The sequence below is a fragment of the Bos grunniens genome, chromosome 12 (genome assembly GCF_055505025.1).
Source record: "Bos grunniens cultivar Pamir isolate PY7600 chromosome 12, Bosgru_T2T1.0, whole genome shotgun sequence".
Taxonomy (NCBI): Eukaryota; Metazoa; Chordata; class Mammalia; order Artiodactyla; family Bovidae; genus Bos; species Bos grunniens.
The window spans coordinates 3041356-3064660 of NC_141176.1; the positions used below are offsets into that span (position 1 = coordinate 3041356).

Sequence of the window (23305 nt, forward strand, 5' to 3'; positions counted from 1 at the left end):
AAATACAGCAGCTGGCATATGGGACTGGCATCCAGTGGACAGGAAAGGAGTTACTGATGCAGGAGGGAGGGGTTGGGGACGGGAGAGCCAAGGACCGAGAGATGAGATGAGAGACGGGGGACAGGCTGCCGTGGTGGCCACGCCTGACGCTGATGGCACACGCGTTCACAGCTTCGCAAGTTTGCAACTTGTTCATGTTTAGGGGACTTGCTGTATTTTATTAATTGTAATTTTATTCATTATAATCAGATGGTGATAAAGTGACTATATTTTGTTAGAACTAAATCTGAATTTCATGTTTGCAAATTGTGTTGTAGTTGAAATTTTTGTTGTTTTTTAACCAAGTATTCTTGGTTTGACACATAGTAAATAAAGCTCATTGGACAAATGAGGAATGACTCACCTCATTATAATTAGACATTCTGAAGTTCACAGCAAGCTTCCAGCACTGATTACTTCTTTCCTTGGATAAGATGTAAGATGATATGGCTTGCCTATTCCGGAAGAAAACAGACACAAGATATTACATTAGAAACATAAAATCATTGGTGTTGGAAAGGCCCTGAATATTAGGATCACCAAATGGATTTGGTAGAACTGCAGAACACAGAACTTCTTTGATCTACTGCAGAAGAGGCTGTTTTATGTTACAGGATTCCATTACTTGAAATGATCTTTTTCCTGTTCCAGTCAAGTGAGAGCCTGTATGGAAAGCTGGTACCATGACGAAATCTAAGGTCATTAGAAATAGAATAGTTAATTAGCAAACATATTATTACTGTATTGTAGCGGTTATAAAAGAATGTATTACGTTCCATATTTTTAAGTCACTAAAGATAAATTATTCTCGGTGCTCTAGTGCTCATTTGATGACCAGTGACGGTGTGACTGTCTGACCTCTGGTGGCAGTAGCTCGTAACTGACTGATGAAATCTCAGCTCTTACGAGTTCTACAGGTGTATGCTTAGCTTCCCTGAATCTCTGCCGGTCTGACTGTGGGTGTGCTGCCTCAGAGAGCAGAGTCCAGAGCCAACTTTGTGGACCTCTCAGTCCCGGTGCCTGAAATGCGTCCACAGGTGCCGCACTAAGGCCTCGCAGCCAGCTGTTCTGTGCAGCGTTTCTAACAGACGTCCTGAAGTTCACAGCAAGCTTCTAGCGTTGATGTTCAGCATTATTTTAGAGGCTTGCATGAAGTATTTTTAGAGTCGGTATCTGGTAAATATCCACATGAATGTGTGTTTCATAATGTGTAGATGTTACGTGTTTGTGTGAATGTCTTCTGCTTCAAATTGAAGCATTACCATTCCTCATATGCTGCACCATGAGTTATAGATGCTGCTTGTAAACAAGCAAGAGGCTGGAACTGACCAACAATTTGAAAATACTAAACCACTGTACTAAATAGACTTATATACTCCATTTAGATTGGTGCCCCAAACTGAAAAAGACTAGGAAAATTTACATTATCTTCCCTGGTGGCTCAGACGGTAAAGAATCTTCCTGCAATGCAAGAGACCTGGGTTCGATCCCTGGGTCAGGAAGATCCCCTGGAGGAGGGCATGACAGTCCATGGGGTTGCAAAGAGTCAGACACAGCTGAGCCACTAATACTAAGGCTGAATAATTCAAAGAGGAACATTCTGCCATGTGATATTAACACGCTTTCCTTTGTCTTTAACATAAACCATTCTGGATTATTTATTTAACTTTTTCTTTTCATACTTGGTATCTCAACTAACTGAGTCCTTTCATCTCAATAGCTTAATCAACTATAAATTGCTAGATTATTATTAATGTGGGTCTCTGGTAATTTTTTTTAAATTTCAGGTACAATGTGGATTATAAAGTTCCACATACTTTAAGGTTTCTTCTGTGCTAACACTTGTAGCTCTTTTAGGAGAATATACAAGAAATGGGACAGCCAACAATTGCCCCATCTTGTCCTGTGACCACTTTCTTACAGTCAGCACCTTCTTTAGCTTACCAAGAGTACTGCACCATAATATCTTTCTTTTCTGCCTGCTCTGTGATACATTTCTCCCGCCTTGTGTTTTGTGTTACCATGGAGACAGGAGGTGCTCCAAAGCCCTGGGAAGATGGGTGGATGCGGGTCTTTGAGGAAACTGTCCCTGCTGGCTAGAGAAGCCTGAGGCAGGAATCTAGCAGTAAATGGAAAGAGGGAATTACGTAGTCAGACCTGACTGTGTGTCCAGAGCATCTTAGGAAGCACAGGCCCAGCCGATGCTGCATTCAGAATTAGTTGTTTACAGAAACCAATTTTTCCAAGATCTCGATGCACCCTGGGCTTTCATAGGAACCAAGCTTAGATTTTTATTGCAAGAAAATAACTGAAGTGACATTGACTTATGTTTCCTCATTAAAAGGGAGCAGCTTCTAAGAAAGATCCTCTTTGCCTGACTTATTTTGCCGATCAAAAATTTCACCTTTAAAATGCAGATCGATATTCTTTGACTCAGCCGAAGCTATCAGAAGTCAGATTGCAGGCTGAGCACAAGGGACTCTACAACCAGCACCCAAATCATTGATCCAAATATGCTAGTTCTAAAAATAAGTAGTTTTTACCCTAAATTGTCCTGTACGCCTTCCATATTTTAGAAACAGAATCTAAAGCCTTTAAACATTTCTGTTTCCTACCATATTATTTTAACTCATACTTGTTAATATTTTTCTTTAGGAGAAATCTGCTAAAAGATTTCAAAATAACATATTTTTTCATGCCTTTTCCTTCGGATATGTGCATGGGAATTACTGCTGAAGGCAGCCTCTTTTTCAATAGATAAGATCCATACTAGGGGTGTTTCCTGGATTTTTGTCAGGTATTTCGTAGCCTAAACAGGGACGGAACTCAGATATGTTGAGACACCATCAACATATCTTCCTAGATTACTGGTCCAAGGGCATAGTATGCAGAATTGTACTTTGGAGGAAGAAGGCCAGTGAGCTATAAATCTGTAAAAAGAATATGGTTGAATAAGATCCTCCTACTTAGCTCAGACAACAGCAGGAGGCAGTCATATAATAGCCTGAGCTGCTCTCTAAGGTAATGACTGTGAGTCATGCCAAAATCTTTTTTACTCATTTTCTAGAAATACAAGAAACCAAAATCTTAGTCATTTCGGATTTTATAGTGAAACTTGGTACCATCAATCCAGTACACGGTAATGCTGCTGGGCTATGAGCAGAACAATCAGAAAAGGCAGGTCTGTCAGCTTTAACAGGTGCCTCTGCACCTTGGCCCAGTGTAGGTCCTGTTCCAGTTTGAATAGGAGAATGGCAAGAAATAAAGGTCAATCTCATTTTGGAAAGAAGGAGAGTCACATTTAGTATGTTAGATCCTTCTAATTTTCACTGATTTACTAAAACGTCTACAGAACTGCAAAGTAAAAGAATCTGAATGGTAACTTGGTCTCCCTGTGCCTTGGTGGCTGGATAAACATACGTCAAAGCAGAGACAGTGGAAACAATAGGTATGTCATTATAGCATTCAGTTTCACGACTGCACTTTGAATCTTTAGTCATTGCCTATTTTCCCGTTCACAGAAGTTACATAAATCCAAATTACCTGGGAATGTACAACTGTGGCTTCCTTTCCTTATAAAACAAAATCACAATGAAATGCTAAATTTTGGAACATTATATTCTTTCACTTGGATGTTTTTCATGTAGCTAAAAAAAATAATGTTTGAAAAGCGTTTTCCTTCTGTAGTAACTGATTCCTTTAATACCTTATCTTTCACTTATGGACCTAATCTCAATAAGGTATGTATTTGGGACATTTTTTTCCCCTCAGTTTTAGGGTTGTATTTTTATCTGCAATTTATTTCCCTATATAATTCAAACAGCACATATTTACCTGATATCTAATTATTATTGTCATACAATCTGTGACCATAGAACAAAACTAAGATTTCTAATCTGAGTTACATAGGGAAATAACTTGCTGATTTAAATGCATTCCTGATACTGAGGAGGAAAATTCCAAACTGCATATCCATACAAAGCTGGGGCTTCTGATCTTGATTTTATAACTTTTACTTCAGCCCTTTGAACTGTACATCCCCCTATATGGTGACATAATAAATTTAGAAGTATTTTTAGCAAATATGGGGAAATGGACAATATTAATTTCTACTAGGATATCAATTAGAACTTTTAACTAAAGCTTAAAAATTATTTTTGGTATAATCCCTAAATTTTGTTAATACTAATTATTAGCTTTCTAATAGTACACATTTTTGGGGGCTCCAAAATCACTGCAGATGGTGATTGCAGCCATGAAATTAAAAGACACTTACTCCTTGGAAGGAAAGTTATGACCAACCTAGATAACATATTCAAAAGCAGAGACATTACTTTGCCAACAAAGGTCCATCTAGTCAAGGCTATGGTTTTTCCAGTGGTCATGTATGGATGTGAGTGTTGGACTGTGAAGAAAGCTGAGCGCCGAAGAATTGATGCTTTTGAACTGTGGTGTAGGAGAAGACTCTTGAGAGTCCCTTGGACTGCAAGGAGATCCAACCAGTCCATCCTAAAGGAGATCAGTCCTGGGTGTTCATTGGAAGGACTGATGTTGGAGCTGAACCTCCAACACTTTGGCCACCTGATGCGAAGAGCTGACTCATCGGGAAGACCCTGATGCTGGGAAAGATTGAGGGCAGGAGGAGAAAGGGACGGCAGAGGATGAGATGTCATCCCAGTGCACCAGCCCCAAGCATCCTATATCGTGTATCGAACCTGGACCAGCGATTCGTTTCACATATGATAACATACGTGTTTCAATGCCATTCTCCCAAATCATCCCACCCTCACATTCTCCCACAGAGTCCAAAAGACTGTTCTATGCATCTGTGTCTCTTTTGCTGTCTCACATACAGGGTTATTGTTACCATCTTTCTAAATTCAATATATATGCATTAGTATACTGTATTGGTGTTTTTCTTCCTGGCTTACTTCACTCTGTATAATAGGCTCCAGTTTCATCCACCTCATTAGAACTGATTCAAATGTTTTCTTTTTAGTGGCTGAGTAATATTCCATTGTTTGTATGTACCACAGCTTTCTTATCCATTCATCTGCTGATGAACATCTAGGTTGCTTCCATGTCCTGGCTATTATAAACAGTGCTGCGATGAACATTGGGGTACACGTGTCTCTTTCAATTCTGGTTTCCTCAGTGTGTATGCCCAGCACTGGGATTGCTGGGTCGTATGGCAGTTCTATTTCCAGTTTTTTAAGGAATCTCCACACTGTTCTCCATGGTGGCTGTACTAAGTTTGCATTCCCACAACATCACTAGAGTTTTCTATAAAGACACCTGATTCAAAACTCTTACAGGTGTTAGCACTGGTAGAAACCCCAGGTTCTAGGCCTGTGCTGTCAGGACAGTAGCCAATAGCTGTGTGTGGCTCTTGAGCTCTCAGACTGTGACTAGTCTGAATTAAGATGTGCTTGCAATAGGGTCTATGAATTTTGAGTGAAGGAAGTAAGTTTTGGCTGTGCATATGTATTTGAGACATGTATATATAGATAGAAAATAAAAGAGAATAGCTACTGAATAGAAGAACTAGGAGCATAGAACCATTGGTCATTTCAACATTTAATAATGTGGAAAAAGACAACAGCTAATTCCAATTCAATAGCAAACTAAGACATGTTTTATTTAACTTAAATTAATTTGAGCTTTGCCAATCTTCCATGTAACTAGTTTGGCTCAAGAGCTATGGTACATTTAGGCTTCTCCAAATTGAGACTATTTCCCTTTTTCTCAAATGCTACAAAGAAGCCTGGAAACATTCAAACTGATACCAGAAAAGATACCATTTCTCTATTGAATAGAAAACTATTTTCAGTTATTTATTCATTAAATTATCTATCTGAAAATATATATTTATTTTTATAAAAATATATATTTAATTGTGTGCTTATACAGTACAAATTTATAACATATAGAACAGAATTCTGAATTAACTCTGTCTTTGAATTATTACATGTATGTGTGTATATGTTAGTTGCTCAGTCATGTCCAACTCTGTGACTCCATGGACTGTGACCCGCCAGGCTCCTCTGTCCATGGGATTCTCCAGGCAAGAACACTGGAGTGAGTTGCCATGCCCTCCTCCAGGGGATCTTCCCAACCCAGGGATTGTACCCAGGTCTCCTGCATTGCAGGCAGATTCTTTACCATCTGAGCCACCAGGGAAGCCCTAAAATATGTATATTATAATTTAAATTGTGGACTTAGAATGTTATTACAAAGATCGAAGTGTAACATTGATTATAAAATACAAAAATATTTTGCATTATGAAAATACACAGCACAAAACGCTTCCCACAGGCTCGCGGGCTGCTGCTTCATTGTGTCCTGTGTGCTGCCGTCCTCGACATGGAACCTCCTTCTTGGGTTCTGAAACAGCTACTCTGCCTCTCACACTAAGTCTTTGTGGAGGAGAAATAAATAAAATTTTTTTCTTTTAAGGACATAGATGGGAAATTCAACGTGTTGCTTTCATTTACTTTCAGTGGCCCCATCTAGTTTCTGGTCATATGGGGCTTCAAGGAATAACAGGAAGTATAATCTGCACCTGTATTAATGAATTTAGGGGGAATTACCAGTTTTCTATATCAGCCTGAAAAGATTAGATATAACAAAGCCTTGTTGTCCTTATATGTGAATAAAATATATGGAAAAAATATGTACTATAACTATAAAATACATATTTGATTTTGAAGACTTAGTACAAAAGAAAAATTAAGGATTTCGCTAGTATATTTTTTATTTTGCTTACATGTTGAAATGATAAAGTTAACATTGGTTAAGTAAACTGCCTTGTTCAGACTAGTTACACCTGGTTTCCTTCCCCAGTTTTTAGGGTGACCACTGGACAGTGTTAAGTAGCATGTGTAGCTCACTTTCATGATGCTTGTTGTATCTCCATTGGACAGTGCCATTCTAGACTCGAAGCTAGGTCCTCAGGAGGCCAGAAAGCACAAATGTGTACATGAAATAAAAGTTGACATGTCATCAGTTTCTCAGAGTGTTCTTCTGAAGTGTTTTCTTTGGGAAGGATTAATATGAAGTCAGGTGGTAAAACTATGGCACGCTTAGGTTTTGTCACTCAAGAAATAATGTTTTAAACACCTGTTATAAAGCAGGCACTATTCTAAGAACTATTTTATTTATTCTTTGTGAATGAAACAAAGATTGTTGCCTTTGTGGAGCTTACATTCTAGCAAGTTAGATCAGAATTAGATGATACGAGTTTGTTTTTCTTGCTCCTTGAACATGCTGCTTTTGTTTCGATATGGCTAGTGAATGTGACTCTATATGTGGTGACAGGCTGGGGAGACCTAAAGGAACATTTTTATGTATAAAGTCATACCTAAAGTTATTTCATTTAAAATCATCTTCATTACATGCATTGCAGGACTGAATTCTCCAATGAATAAACACAGGTAGTTTTAAGCAGATTTTTATTAGGCTGAAAATCAACTTCAAGTTTATAAGGTTATATTCAAAAAGATTCTATGAGCATCAGTTCTCGTGTGTTTTGGTACTGGTACACTAGTTGGGTTTGTTTTTTCTGCAGAATTTTGGACTAACTAAATAATGGTTTTGCATGTTCATAATAGAAATGACAGGACCCAGAATGTCTCAAGGCCTGAGCACCTAGCATGGTGGATAAGTATTCAGCGGGTTAACTAATGAGTTAACTTAACAATGACTTCAGCTTATGATCTCTGGAAGAATAGTTGAAGAAATTGTTTGGCTTGGCAAAGATTTGGGGATTGCGATATCTGTCTTTAAATAGTTGAAGAACTGGTGAATGGAAGAGGAATTAGACTCTCTCTTTTTTGTAATATAAATTTATTTATTTTAATTGGAGGCTAATTACTTTACAATATTGTATTGGTTTTGCCATACATTGACATGGATCCGCCATGGGTGTACATGGGTTCCCCATCCTGAACCCCTCTCCGATCTCCCTCCCCATCCCATCCCTCTGGGTCATCCCAGTGCACCAGCCCCGAGCGTCCTGTATCATGTATCAAACCTGGACTGGCGATTTGTTTCACATATGATAACATACATGTTTCAATGCCATTTTCCCAAAGCATCCCACCCTCGCCCTCTCCCACAGAGTCCAAAAGACTGTTCTATGCATCTGTGTCTCTTTTGCTGTCTCACATACAGGGTTATTGTTACCATCTTTCTAAATTCCATATATATGCGTTAGTATATTGTATTGGTGTTTTTCTTTCTGGCTTACTTCACTCTGTATAATAGGCTCCAGTTTCATCACCTCATTAGAACTGATTCAAATGTTTTCTTTTTAATGGCTGAGTAATACTCCATTGTGTATATGTACCACAGCTTTCTTATCCATCCGTCTGCTGATGGACATCTAGGTTGCTTCCATATCCTGGCTGTTATAAACAGTGCTGCAAAGAACATTGGGGTACACGTGTCTCTTTCAATTCTGGTTTCCTCAGTGTGTATGCCCAGCAGTGGGATTGCTGGGTCATAAGGCAGTTCTATTTCCAGTTTTTTAAGGAATCTCCACACTGTTCTCCATAGTGGCTGTACTAGTTTGCATTCCCACCAACAGTGTAAGAGAGTTCCCTTTTCTCCACACCCTCTCCAGCATTTATGACTTGTAGACTTTTGGATCGCAGCCATTCTGACTGGCGTGAAATGGTACCTCATTGTGGTTTTGATTTGCATTTCTCTGATAATGAGTGATGTTGAGCATCTTTCCATGTGTTTGTTAGCCATTTGTATGTCTTCTTTGGAGAAATGTCTGTTTAGTTCTTTGGCCCACTTTTTGTTTGGGTCGTTTATATTTCTAGAATTGAGCTGCAGGAGTTGCTTGTATATTTTTGAGACTCTCTTAATACGGCCATAGTGGGAAAAATCAGTAGGACTAGTGACTAAGATTTTAGGGGAACAAACACTAGATAAATATAAGTTAAAACATTTAATTATTAGAGGAATATATTGCCTTGTGAGATGGTGAGACTATGACTAGAGGTCTTCAGATTTAGACTGGACAACCATTGGATGGGATTCTGAGTAAAGGGAATTCAGGCTTTGGATAGATGGTTCTGGCAACTCACTAAGGGTCTTTCCAAACCTGAGGTTGGCCTCGATATTATATGATTCTGTGAAAGTGAAATGGAATTGAAATAGCATACCTTACTCATTTAGGGGAAAAAAAAAAAAAAAAACTGCGTTTGTGGTATCTAGTAAATGTTGACCTAGGAAATATACAAAATATAAATACATAAGCACACTATAAGATCCCACTTAGAAATGGCCTAAGGAAAATATTTAGTTCCTACAGTATTCATCTGGTTATTTTCCAGTACCGCTTCCTGGTCATTAGCATGGGGTATAGGCTTCTCCTCAAATCTCAAGTGTAAAGTGCTCTTTTCCTTTCACAATATGTCTTTTGCCATGGCCTCATCCTCTGCCCCCAGAGCTGTGGGGGAGTAAGATGTGAATTATGTTTGCTGGAGGCAAATATCGAAGTCTCTGTGACCTTGAGGTTCATGGACTTATCTAAACCTCAGTTTCCTCATTTATTAAGTGTTAGTCGAAGTGTTAGTTGCTCAGTCATGTCCGACTCTTTGCAACCCCATGGACTGTAGCCCACCAGGCTCCTCGGTCCATGGGATTTTTCCAGGCAAGACTACTAGAGTGGGTAACCATTCCCTTCTCCAGGGGATCATCCCAATCCAGGGATCAAACCCAGGTCTACCACATTGCAGGCAGATTCTTTACCGTCTGAGTGACCAGAGAAGTTGTTAATACTTTTATCTTAGAGTTGTTGGAAACATTTTTAAATAACACATAAAAGGTTTAACACGGAGAAGGCAATGGCACCCCACTCCAGTACTCTTGCCTGGAAAATCCCATGGACGGAGGAGCCTGGTAGGCTGCAGTCCATGGGGTTGCTAAGAGTTGGACACAACTGAGTGACTTCACTTTCACTTTTCACTTTCATGCATTGGAGAAGGAAATGGCAACCCACTCCAGTGTGCTTGCCTGGAGAATCCCAGGGACAGGGGAGCCTGGTAGGCTACCATCTATGAGGTCACACAGAGTCAGACACAACTGAAGTGACTTAGCATAGCATAGCAAAAGGCTTAACATATATTATGTATCCACTAACTGTAATATCAAGCTATATACCTGTATAATTTGCCTACATTCTTCCTCATAAACCACCAGACCAACCCATGAATTTATTTACTATCTGGTATCCATCAGTTGACAGGCAATTGCATACTTTAAAAACCATTTACTTAATGGCTGCTAAGCCACACACTGGTGACCACTAGTGCCTGGTAGCTTGAGACAGCTGTCAGTGACAGATAGCAAGACTAGTAATAGTAAACAGACGCTTTGGTTGGTTTTGGTATGTAAAAGTTAAGAGGGAGTTGCTTTGCACATGAAAATTTGAATTGAAAATGTGTTCTGTGATTGTGCAAAACAGCAGTGCTGTCTTTAAATTTTTATTCAAAGGACAGTGAAATAGACCAAGACTGAATTATTGTTATTATTGTTCAGTTCATCAGTCATGTCAGATTCCTTGAGACCCAAAGGACTGCAGCATGCCAGGCTTCCCTGTTCTTCAGCATCTCCCAGGGCTTGCTCAAACTCATGTCCATTGATGAGTTGGTGATTCCATCCAACCATTTTATCCTCTGTCATCCCCTTGTCCTCCTGCCTTCAATCTTGCCCAGCATCAGGGTCTTTTCCAATGAGTCCGTTCTTCTCATCAGGTGGACAAAGTATTGGAGCTTCAGCTTCAGTGTCAGTCCTTCCAATGAATATTCAGGACAGATGTCCTTTAGGATTGACTGGCTGGATCTCCTTGCTGTCCAAGGGACTCTCAAGAGTCTTCTCCAACACCACAGTTCAAAAGCATCAATTCTTTGGCATTGAGCCTTCTTTGTGGTCCAGCTCTCACATCCATACATGACTACTGGAAAAACCATAGTTTTAACTAGGTGGACCTTCATCGGCAAAGTAATGTCTCTGCTTTTTAATATGCTGTCTAGGTTGGTCATAACTTGTCTTCCAAGGAGCAAGCATCTTTTATTTATTTATTTATTTATTTTTTTTTTTTGCATCTTGTAATTTCATGGCTGCAGTCACCATGTGCAGTGATTTTGGAGCCCAAGAAAATAAAGTCTGTCACTGTTTCCCCATCTATTTGCCATGACGTGATGGGACTAGATAGCATATTGAAAAGCAGAGATATTACTTTGCCAACAAAGGTCCGTCTAGTCAAAGCTATGGTTTTTCCAGTGGTCGTGTGTGGATGGGAGAGTTGAACTATGAAGAAAGCTGAGCGCCGAAGAATTGACGCTTTTGAACTGTGGTGTTGGAGAAGACTCTTGAGAGTCCCTTGGACTGCAAGGAGATCCAACCAGTCCATCCTAAAGGAGATCAGCCCTGCGATTTCTTTGGAAGGAATGATGCTACAGCTGAAACTCCAATACTTTGGCCACCTCATGCGAAGAGTTGATTCATTGGAAAAGACCCTGATACTGGGAGGGATTGGGGCCAGGAGGAAAAGGGGACGATAGAGGATGAGATGGCTGGATGGCATCACCGACTCGATGGACGTGAGTCTGAGTGAACTCCGGGAAATGGTGATGGACAGGGAGGCCTGGCGTGCTGCGATTCATGGGGTTGCAAAGACACAACTGAGCAACTGAACTGAACTGATGGGACCAGATGCCATGACCTTTGTTTTTTGAATGTTGAGCTTTAAGCCAGCGTTTCACTCTCCTCTTTCACCATCATCAAAAGGCTTTTAGTTCTTCTTCACTTTCTGCCATAAGGGTGGTGTCATCTGCATATCTGAGGCAATTGATATTTCTCCCAGCAATCTTAATTCCAGCTTGTGCTTTATCCACCCTGGCGTTTCTCATGATGTGCTCTGCATATAAGTTAAATAAGCAAGGTGACAATATACAGCCTTGATGTACTCCTTTCCCAATTTGGAACCAGTCAGTTGTTCTGTGTCCAATCCTAACTGTTACTTCTTGCCCCACATACAGGTTTCTCAGGAAGCAGGGAAGGTGATATGTTATTCCCATCTCTTGAAGAATTTTGCACAGTTTCTTGTGGTCCACATAGTCAAAGGCTTTAGCTTAGTCAATGAAGCAGAAGTAGATGTTTTTCTGGAACTCTTTTCCTTTTTCAGTGATTCAGCGGATGTTGTCAATTCCATCTCAGGTTCCTCTGCCTTTTCTAAATCCAACTTGAACATCTGGAAGTTCTCGGTTCATGTACTATTGAAGCCTCACCTGGAAAATTTTGAACATTACTTTACTAGCATGTGAACTGAGTGCAATTGTGTGATAGTTTGAATGTTCTTTGGCATTACCCTTCTTTGGAAATGGAATGAAAACTGATCTTTTCCAGTCCTTTGGCCACTGCTGAGTTTTCCAAATTTGCTGACATATTGAGGGCAGCACTTTCACAGCATCATCTTTTAGGACTGGAAATAGCTCAACTGGAATTCCATCACCTCCACTAGCTTTGTTTCTAGATATGCTTCCTAAGGCCCAGGATGTCTGGCTCTAGGTGAGTGATCACACCATCGTGGTTATCTGGGTCATGAAGATCTTTTTTGTACAGTTCTTCTGTGTATTCTTGCCGCCTCTTCTTAATATCATCTGCTTCTGTTAGGTCCATACAGTTTCTGTCCTTTATTGTGCCCGTCTTTGCATGAAATGTTCCTTTGGTAGCTCTAATCATCTGGAAGAGATCTCTAGTCTTTCCCATTCTACTGTTTTCCTCTATTTCTTTGCATTGGTCACTTAGGAAGGCTTTCTTTTTTCTCTGTGCTATTCTTTGGAATTCTACATTCAGATGAATGTATCTTTCCTTTTCTCCCTTGCCTTTAGCTTCTTTTCTTTTCTCAGCCATTTGTAAGACCTCCTCAGATAACCATTTTGCCTTTTTGCATTTCTTTTTTCTTGAAAATGGTTTTTATCACCACTTCCTTTTTTTTTTTTTTTTGACATTTAAAATTTTTTATTGAAGTATAATTGACACACAACATTATATTAGTTTCAGGTGTACAACATGATTTGATATTTGTATATATTGTGAAATGTTCACCACAATAAGTCTAGTTAACATTCATCACCATATACAGTTACATAATTTTTTTCAGTGTAAGAATTTTTAAGATCTAGTCTTTTAGCAACTTTCAAATGTGCAGTATAGTATTATTAACAGTAGTCTCCATGCTGTACATTACATCCTACAAATTATTTTATAACTGGAAGACTGTAAATTTTGACTCTCGTCTATATCTCCTTTATCCATTCATCCACTGATGGACATTTAGGCTGTTTCCATATCTTGGTTATTGTAAATAAGGCTGCAATGAACATGGGTGTGCATATTTTTTTCAAATTAGTGTTTTCACTTTCCTCAAATAAATAGTCAGAAATGGAATTGCTAGATGATATGACAGCTCTATTTTAAATTTTTGAGGAACCTCCATGCTGCTTTCCATAGTAGCTGCACAAATTTACATTCCCACCAACAGTGCACAAGGATTCGCTTTGCTGCACCTCCTCTCCAACAGTTATTACTTGTCTTTTGATAATAACCATTTTAGCAAGTATGAAGTGATATTTCACTGTGGTTTTGATTTGCATTTTCCTGATGATGATGACGCTGTGAAAGTGCTGCACTCAATATGCCAGCAAATATGGAAAACTCAGCAGTGGCCACAGGACTGGAAAAGGTCAGTTTTCATTCCAGTCCCAAAGAAAGGCAATGCCAAAGAATGCTCAAACTACCACACAATTGCACTCATCTCACATGCTAGTAATGTTTAAAATTCTCCAAGCCAAGCTTCAGCAATACGTGAACCATGAACTTCCAGATGTTCAAGCTGGTTTTTGGGGGGTTTTTTAATTTTTTTTTAATTTTATTTTATTTTTAAACTTTACAATATTGTGTTAGTTTTGCCAAATATCGAAATGAATCCGCCACAGGTATACATGTGTTCCCCATCCTGAACCCTCCCCCCTCTTCCCTCCCCATACCATCCCTCTGGGTCGTCCCAGTGCACCAGCCCCAAGCATCCAGTATCGTGCATCGAACCTGGACTGGCAACTCGTTTCATACATGATATTATATATGCTTCAATGCCATTCTCCCAAATCTTCCCACCCTCTCCCTCTCCCACAGAGTCCGTAAGACTGTTCTATACATCAGTGTCTCAATAACATGGTTATTGTTACCATCTTTCTAAATTCCATATATATGCGTTAGTATACTGTATTGGTGTTTTTCTTTCTGGCTTACTTCACTCTGTATAATAGGCTCCAGTTTCATCACCTCATTAGAACTGATTCAAATGTATTCTTTTTAATGGCTGAGTAATACTCCATTGTGTATATGTACCACAGCTTTCTTATCCATTCATCTGCTGATGGACATCTAGGTTGCTTCCATATCCTGGCTATTATAAACAGTGCTGCAATGAATATTGGGATACATGTGTCTCTTTCTATTCTGGTTTCCTCAGTGTGTATGCCCAGCAGTGGGATTGCTGGGTTGTATGGCAGTTCTATTTCCAGTTTTTTAAGGAATCTCCACACTCTTCTCCATAGTGGCTGTACTAGTTTGCATTCCCACCAACAGTGTAAGAGAGTTCCCTTTTCTCCACACCCTCTCCAGCATTTATTGCTTGTAGACTTTTGGATTGCAGCCATTCTGACTGGCGTGAAATGGTACCTCATAGTGGTTTTGATTTGCATTTCTCTGATAATGAGTGATATTGAGCATCTTTTCATGTGTTTGTTAGCCATTTGTATGTTTTCTTTGGAGAAATGTCTGTTTAGTTCTTTGGCCCATTTTTTGATTGGGTCATTTATTTTTCTGGAGTTGAGCTGTAGGAGTTGCTTGTATATTTTTGAGATTAGTTGTTTGTCCGTTGCTTCATTTGCTATTATTTTCTCCCATTCTGAAGGCTGCCTTTTCACCTTGCTAATAGTTTCCTTTGTTGTGCAGAAGCTTTTAAGTTTAATTAGGTCCCATTTGTTTATTTTTGCTTTTATTTCCAATATTCTGGGAGGTGGGTCATAGAGGATCCTGCTGTGATATATGTCAGAGAGTGTTTTGCCTATGTTCTCCTCTAGGAGTTTTATAGTTTCTGGTCTTACGTTGAGATCTTTAATCCATTTTGAGTTTATTTTTGTGTATGGTGTTAGAAAGTGTTCTAGTTTCATTCTTTTACAAGTGGTTGACCAGTTTTCCCAGCACCACTTGTTAAAGAGATTGTCTTTAATCCATTGTATATTCTTGCCTCCTTTGTCAAAGATAAGGTGTCCATATGTGCGTGGATTTATCTCTGGGCTTTCTATTTTGTTCCATTGATCTATATTTCTGTCTTTGTGCCAGTACCATACTGTCTTGATAACTGTGGCTTTGTAGTAGAGCCTGAAGTCAGGTAGGTTGATTCCTCCAGTTCTATTCTTCTTCCTCAAGATAGCTTTGGCTATTCAATGTTTTTTGTATTTCCATACAAATTGTGAAATTATTTGTTCTAGCTCTGTGAAGAATACCGTTGGTAGCTTGATAGGGATTGCATTGAATCTATAAATTGCTTTGGGTAGTATATTCATTTTCACTATATTGATTCTTTCAATCCATGAACATGGTTATCACCACTTCCTGTACTGTGTTACGAACCTCCGTCCATATTTCTTCAGGCACTCTGTCTATCAAATCTAATCCCTTGAATCTATTTGTCACTTCCACTGTATAATCATAAGAGACTTGATTTAGGTCATACCTGAATGGTCTAGTGGTTTTCCCTACTTTCTTCAATTTCAGTCTGAATTTTGCACCAAGGAGTTCACGATCTAAGCCACAGTCAGCTCCCAGTCTTGTTTTTGCTGACTGTATAGAGCTTCTCCGTCTTTGACTGCAAAGAACATAATCAATTTGATTTTGGTATTGTCCATCTGCTGATGTCCATGTGTAGAGTCATCTCTTCTGTTATTGGAAGAGAGTGTTTGATATGACCAGTGAATAGAAGTGTATATATCTAGTTAATGCAAAAATCCTAATTTAATTGTCAGTTATCTCCTTTATTCAAAATGGCTTTTATCTGTCATCTCTGCTTTCTTTTGTTTAAATTGGGGGAGTAATCTTTTTTTATCATTTTTGTTTCTACTTAATTGGTTTCTATAAGAATTTCTTGACACTCCTAAAAGATTTTTAGATATATACAAAATGCCCTTTTGATCTTTTTTATCTTTTTTTATCTTTTTGATCATTTTTTATATGTTTTCAATACAAAAAGTAAAATAAACAGCAAAATGAAGCAAAGAAAAGACAATTATTTATAGCACCAGTAAATCAATAGTAAGGAAAACCACAGGGGTAAAGGCTGCAGGTGGCCAGCAGTAACTTCAGTTATTGTATAGATTAAAAACATATATTTGTCACACACTTTACTATCATGTAGGCCCAGTAGTGCTTTAAAATTATATTTATGGGTCATTTTTTCTCCTGCCAAAGAAATGGTATTACTGAGTAAACCAAACAGCTGCTTAATAGGTCAAAGTAATAGTTAAGAGCAAAAGGTAAAGAACTGTAAGGAGAGATCAAATTTCAGGAAGACTGAAGAGATGCAGTCAATTTAGGACACCAGAGTTCTCTATTCTTCCTCCTGTCAAACTACCACAGGCTCACCATTGACCACAAAAGGCAGGAGCTCTATTTCATATTTCATCTGAGAATTGGCACTTCTAAGAACCCAGTGCCCATTAGAACCACAATGTGATGGAGGATCAATACTGACTTAAAGGAAATAATGCCTCTTTCTGAACCATAACTGATATTTCCTGTAGCAGAGAGGGTTTTCCCCAAGGGCTGTCAGCCAGAGCCTTAGCCTTGCCTTCTTAGCTCAGGAAACATAACAGCTGTTGGCTGAAATACTTCCTCATTTAGATGCTGGATTACATACATTTATATTTTCTTTTTTCTCAGCGACTTTCCCGGTTCTTGCGTCTTTTATGTTACTCAAGAAATGATGGAAAAGTTAACTCAGGAGGGTGGGTTGGGCATGGTTTTTTGTTTCTAACTTTCTTTGTCATCCAAATATGTATTCTGCCAAGGTCATGTTGGATCCAGCCCAGTTTGTGGTTTAAGGCTTTTATTCTCTCTCTCTCTCTCTCTCTTTCTCTCTCTCTCTCTCTCTCTGTCTCTGTCTCTCTCTCTCAGGTCTAGCAGATTCTCTGTATTTGAGACCCATTCAACTTTTCAACAATTTCCAACTTTTCATTTAGTTTCAGAAAACAACAACAACAATAACAACTGTGTAGGACTGTAGAACCAAGTCTACAGTAAGAATCACATAAGGAATTAAATGGAAATAAGTGAGTTTCCCTATCTTAAAGGATAATGACATGTATTCTCACCCTGTTTATTGCTACAGAAACATAAATACAAGATGTGTAGATTGGATTTCCTTACTGGCCTAGCACTAAAAATAGCAGCTGGCCCTGGCCCATCTGTACTTGAATCACCAATGGCCTGGATATTAGCAGTAGTCCTAGATAGATCATACTTCTTTTCACAGACATCAATTACAATATCTTAAAGGTGAAAAAAAAAACCTTGGATTTGATTCATAAAATAATAGCAGAAGTTTCCTGTCTTTGGAGAACTAAGGAAGCATTCTGATGCTGCTAAGTCACTTCAGTCGTGTCCGACTCTGTGCGACCCCATAGACAGCAGCCCACCAGGCTCCCCTGTCCCTGGGATTCTCCAGCCAAGAACACTGGAGTGGGTTGCCATTTCCTCCTCCAGTGCATGAAAGTGAAGAGTGAAGAAGTCGCTCAGTCGTGTCCGACTCTTGGGGACCCCATGGACTGCAGCCCACCAGGCTCCTCCGTCCATGGATTTTCCAGGCAAGAGTGCTGGAGTGGGGTGCCACTGCCCTCTCCGAGGAAGCATTCTACTTTGCCTTGATGCTTTCATCTCCATTTAAAGAGCCCATGTGTCCAAGTGTGTCACCTTGTATTTGGAACTAATTTCACATAAAAAAAGATACAAGCCTACCGGCGTCAAATTGCGATTTATTTCGTAACTCTGAGCACCTGTATAGAGTTTTCGCCAACTTGCAGAGTTGCAGTATCGCCCTGATGTTTGAAGTGAACCATTTAGAAATTAAGTGCATGTTTTTTGTGTGGAATTTGGGTCTCCAGTTCAGCCCACAGGAAACCACCAATAGCAGACTTTTAAAATAGTGTCAATAATAATGGCAAAAGACACCTGAACCAACATTGTAATAAAATGTCTGTATAAAAGAGTACTTCCAACTTGGGAGCTTTCTTTACTCATAAACATTTTCTCTAGTTTGCAGTGGGACAGGGGATCCTTCACCTACCTAACTTCATTCGTACTTTGCAGTTTGGGATGTGACTTCCTCAGTGCTACAGCTTGGGCCTCCCAAGGCTGAGAACCAGGATGGAGGCTGTTGGGATGCTGAGAGATAAAGGTGCAGGCTGGAGGGAAGTGCCTCTAAAAGGAGCTCTCTACTTTCTTTTTTATTTCTTCAGTGGTCTCAGGAATGACCTCTTTTTATGTTATTCTGTCTTGTCTATTGCTTCTCAAGAAAGATTCTCCGTCTAAAACCACAGAAGAGTTACATGCCAGCTTGGTTTTTCTTCTTATCACTTTGTGCCTAAAGCTAGCCCAAAACTATCTAAAGTTTTCTCAATAGGGTGGAAACGCTTTTGCCTGCATTGGCTGCCCAGTGTTATCCACCTAATTCTCTGCAGAAGCAGATGGTAAAAGAAAAGCCCATCCTCTGCTGGGCGTTTCATCCTTGGATCTGATATAGGTCAAGTAAAGGAGAACAGAAGTATCCAAGGGGTAGCCAACCTTGTTTTTAGCAACACTAGTTTATTAGTGGCCTTGACGAGAGCTGTCTCAGAAGAGTGAAGGGTCAGAAGGGAAGACCCCCAGAGAAGAGAATGGCAGCCCACTCCAGCATTCCTGCCTAGAGAATTGCATGGACAGAGAGCTTGGTGGGCTACAATCCACAGGGTCCCAAACAGTCAGACACAACTGAGTGTCTGAGCATAAAGGGTCAAAGGCATGATTGGAGCGGGTTCAAGAAAAAAAAGGGAAGAAAGGAAATGAGGCAGCAGTATCAGCAGTTCTTCTGAGATGTTTTGTTACCAAGGCAGCCAACAGTGGAAAAGGGAATAGAGCAGGATATGGAGACGGAGACATTTCTTCTTTAAAGATTGGGGTTGTTACTGCAGAGTACCTGTATGCTGAGGGAAATGGTTGCCTGAAGAAGGAAACCTTGAAAATGCAGGAGAGAAGAAGGCACAGCTGCCACAGGATGGAAGGCAGGTGCCCACCCTGAGGAGTGTTCCTCAGAGGGAGCACGGGGGGGAAGGAGTGTGGATTCTGCAGTGAGCAGCTGATGGAGGGTCTCTTCTGATCCCTCTGTGGTGAGTGAGGTGAAGGTGAAGGGGAGCAGGCTGGGTGTTTGCTGAGCAAAAGGAGAGAGGATGGGCTAGGAGAATGGACAAGGAGTGCCAGGGCCCTGTCGGGGTAAAGGTTGTACCTGAAGTTCAGAGTCAGGAGTTGAGGTAGTACCAGGAGAGAAAAGGAGTCTGCGTGTGACCTTGGAGATACTGAGGTAGCTGACATAGGTACACCATCCACAGAGTTATGCGGGCAGGAAGTCTGTCAGAAAGCATTTTGAAGCATGAGTACAGGACATTACTATTATGAAACTTAGCTTTGAATTACTTAGCACTTTTTCTTGGCAAAAAGCTTTTTAAATTTCTTTAAGACAGCCTTAGTATCTCCAGAGACAGCATTTGGCTCCTGCCACTGATTTACTCAGTAACTAAGTCTAAGCAAATGATTTAACCTCTTTTTGCTTTTACCTCTCAATCTGTAAAATGACAGTGGCAATGTTTCAAGTACAACAAATGCTTTAAAAATAAAAGTGCTACATAAATACAAGCTATTAATAAAATGGTATTTCAACCCTCATGAGTACGGTCACCAGAAAGTCAGAAAGGTCAGAGCATCTGAACAACAAGCCTTGGGTGGCAGAAGCCTCACTTGGAAGGCTTGGGCAGAGGAAGGCACAGCCAGGTACCTCGAAGGAACTGTCACCCTCATCCTTCCCTTTAGGTCTCACACCTGCTCTCGGAGTCTGACTATTGAAACCTGAGACTCACAGAGGTGAGCTAACCTGTAAAGCCAAGGGGTGGGACTTGGACTTCAACCCCAATGTACCTTAGAATCCCATGCTGTTTTCACTTTGCCACATGTGGGATTGGGCTTGACACGTCATAGCCGGGAAAGGCATGGAAGACTTTACCTGTGTACAGTATAGACCTGTATTTTAGCCAATCGAATCTCTTCTCTGTCATCAAAAATGTAATGAGAGTTGCCCAGCAGCAAAATAAATTATAGTTTGTTGGAGATATCATCATGATGGAGTTGTTTACAAGAACTCAAATGACAAGAAAAGGTAGGAACGTTTGGGAAGGAGCAGTAAGCAGACTAAAAATTTGCACTTAGCTACAATGCAGTTTTCAAACACTTTGGGGCAGGAGAGTTGATCCTAGAAAAAAAAACTTTTGTGTGTGGTCTTGGGAACTGTAGGAATACAGTGTTAGCTGTGCTTTTTACTGCAAACATGATACGCATGTTATAAACTAGAGAGATAAACATTCTAAGAGAAAGTCACTGCTCTGTAGATTTTTACTTTTGAGTAACAATTGCCCACCTGATAAAGAAGGTGACAGGAAGAGTGTATTTATTTTCTTCCAACAGCTAAAAGGTGATCAGACTTCTAAAATTTGTTGAGATTGTCCAGAAAAGTGAGTAAAACACTCATCCATCACCGGGAGCCCCGGACAGGAAATGACAGTGCAGTAAATACCTTCAGCAGCTGCCTTTTAATGTACAAGCTGTTTTCAGTTGGAATTTTCAGCACTCACATAAAACACACTGTCATGAGTGACTGCTTCTGCTCCAAAGTCATCGCTGTTGGGATAATGGAACATCTCTCAGCGAATAACCAAAAAACTTTAAATGTCATGTCAAGTTTGTTGAAGCCATTTCAGGCCACGTTCAAGGTTATGAGAATATTGAGGGTTCTGTGTTTGGTTTTTTTTTGAGTTTGAGATCTACATGAGATTACTCATAAAGTTGTACGATGTGAGAATTAATTAGGAGAAAATCTGTTGCTCTTTGGGAAAGTCAATTGGCTAGAGTCATTTAGCTGTTAGCTATTATACCTCTTCCCTCACAGCCTGGAGAAGTTGGGATTGCTGTCACTTACCAAAGAACATACATGTGTGTATAGTTTACAGGTCTGTATTGATACATGTGTATGCATTTGGCAAATTATGACATTATTTTGATTTGCTAGGAAATTTTGACAATTTGATTTTTAATTTCCTGTTAGTTTTTTCTTTTTATTTTCAAAAGGAAATTAATCTCATTATTATTCAAACTAATGCCTGTCTTAGGTGTAGAAATAATTTGCCCACTGCGTATTTATTGAGCACCTACTTTGCTCCACAGCCATCCTAGGCACCAGTGTTACAAGCAGTGTTTAGAACAATGTCCTTGCTCTCAGCGGAGCTTATGTTCTAGTGAAGACATAGACAACAGACAAGTAAGCAAGTATACGATCTGTCCCGTGGTCATAGGTTCTGTGAAGGAAAAGACAGAGTGCTGAAAAGGTGAGTGCTGTTTTAGATGGATGATCAGAGATGGCCTCTCCCAATAGCACTTGAGCAGAGACCTGAATGAAATGCAGGACCAACCTTGCTAATAACTGAGTGATGGGCGTTTCAGGCACAAAGGAAGCAGGAAGTAAGCATTAATACTAATGAGATAGTTGCCTGTTTATATTTTTTAGCTTATTCTTAACCTCTGTGTGTTTATTTTAAATCTTCCTTACTCTTGAATATTTTTTAGTTTAGTCTGTCAAAAAGGACTTGTTTGTTGAGAATAATTATTTTGGTGTTTCATAATGTGCACAATCCTTGCTTATCACAGTAATAAGTTTAATGTTTCTTTCTTCCTTACTGTAGAAAATCAGAAGTTGCAGTTGACAGAAGGGCCACATTCACACTACAATATCAACTGCAGCTCAACAAGGACTGCAGTCGCCAAGGAGCTTAATTATAATCTAGACACTCACACGTCTACAGGGAGGACCAAGGCAGTTGAGAAGAAGGAGGCCTGTGATGCAGAAAGCAACAGAGAAAAGGAAATGGGACTTATTGGCTCTGTTTCTAAAAACGAACCCATTCCTGAAGTTGAAGCCCTGCTGGCAAGATTACGAGCTTTATAAATTAAACTGGTAAAAAATGATTAAGCCAAATATAAAGCCATGCTGTAAGCTGTAACACTTGAAAAAAGTGCTTTTTATATCAGTGACTTTATATAGTTTTAAATTAGGATATATATTAGAAAAATAAAGCTAAATACATGATTGCAGTGCTTTTCCTATGTACTTGAAGTTTTGGCTTATTCAAGATTGTAATGGGCTTTAAATGCTTTTCTTGTCTCCTGGTGTTCGTGTGTTCTATATTTGGTGGTTGAATTATACATAATGCTTCAGAGAGCAGGTAGGTGGCCAGGTGTTCAACAGTGTGTCCTTAAGAAAATACCATCTTTTCAAGTCACTGTGATTTTTACTTTACTATTTTCAGCATTAGTGAACATCAAATCATCAGCCTCCAGTCTTGCTACTTATCCATGTATAGTCCGTGTATGTTATTTATAAAGGGCCAGGTTCCTCCTTAATTGGGATCTGTATGCTATTAACATAGCACAGAAAACATAAAACTGGATATAATAAAGCTGTGAGGAGATGATTGGTAAGCTCATTATGATCATTGTTGAATTCATGTTAATTAGACCCTGTTGGAGACTATATGGCAACTGAACACATTTCCAAAACTGATGTAATAGGAATAGATGTCCTCTCTTTGCAGAACACACATACCTTTGTGTAAATGGATGCCATGTTATAGTGCTGCCGAAACTCTTAGGGGAGAGAGCATTTTTTTTCCCCCTAATAATGATGATTCTGGGATCAAATTGCCATTTTGAAACTTTCCACATTAAGAATTTTTAATTTCTGTGAACAGACTTGAAATTGCAGTTCCTTTGATCTGACAATCAATAACTTTAACAAAAATCTGAAGTGTTTCAAGGAAAGTCTTCCTATGTAAAG

At 39.5% G+C, this 23305-nt stretch overlaps 1 protein-coding gene across 10 annotated transcripts in view; it reads left to right on the forward strand.

The window, feature by feature from the left end:
- Positions 1 to 22563, forward strand: part of DIAPH3 (diaphanous related formin 3) — a 560663-nt gene extending 538100 nt beyond the window's left edge. For all 10 annotated transcript variants that reach the window (XM_086328449.1, XM_086328450.1, XM_086328460.1 and 7 more), the window contains one exon: positions 22155 to 22563. In XM_086328449.1, the coding sequence (XP_086184575.1) occupies positions 22155 to 22417 (263 nt within the window). In that variant the 3' untranslated portion in view covers positions 22418 to 22563. The remainder of the gene's footprint in view (positions 1 to 22154) is intronic.
- Positions 22564 to 23305: the final 742 nt, after the last annotated feature.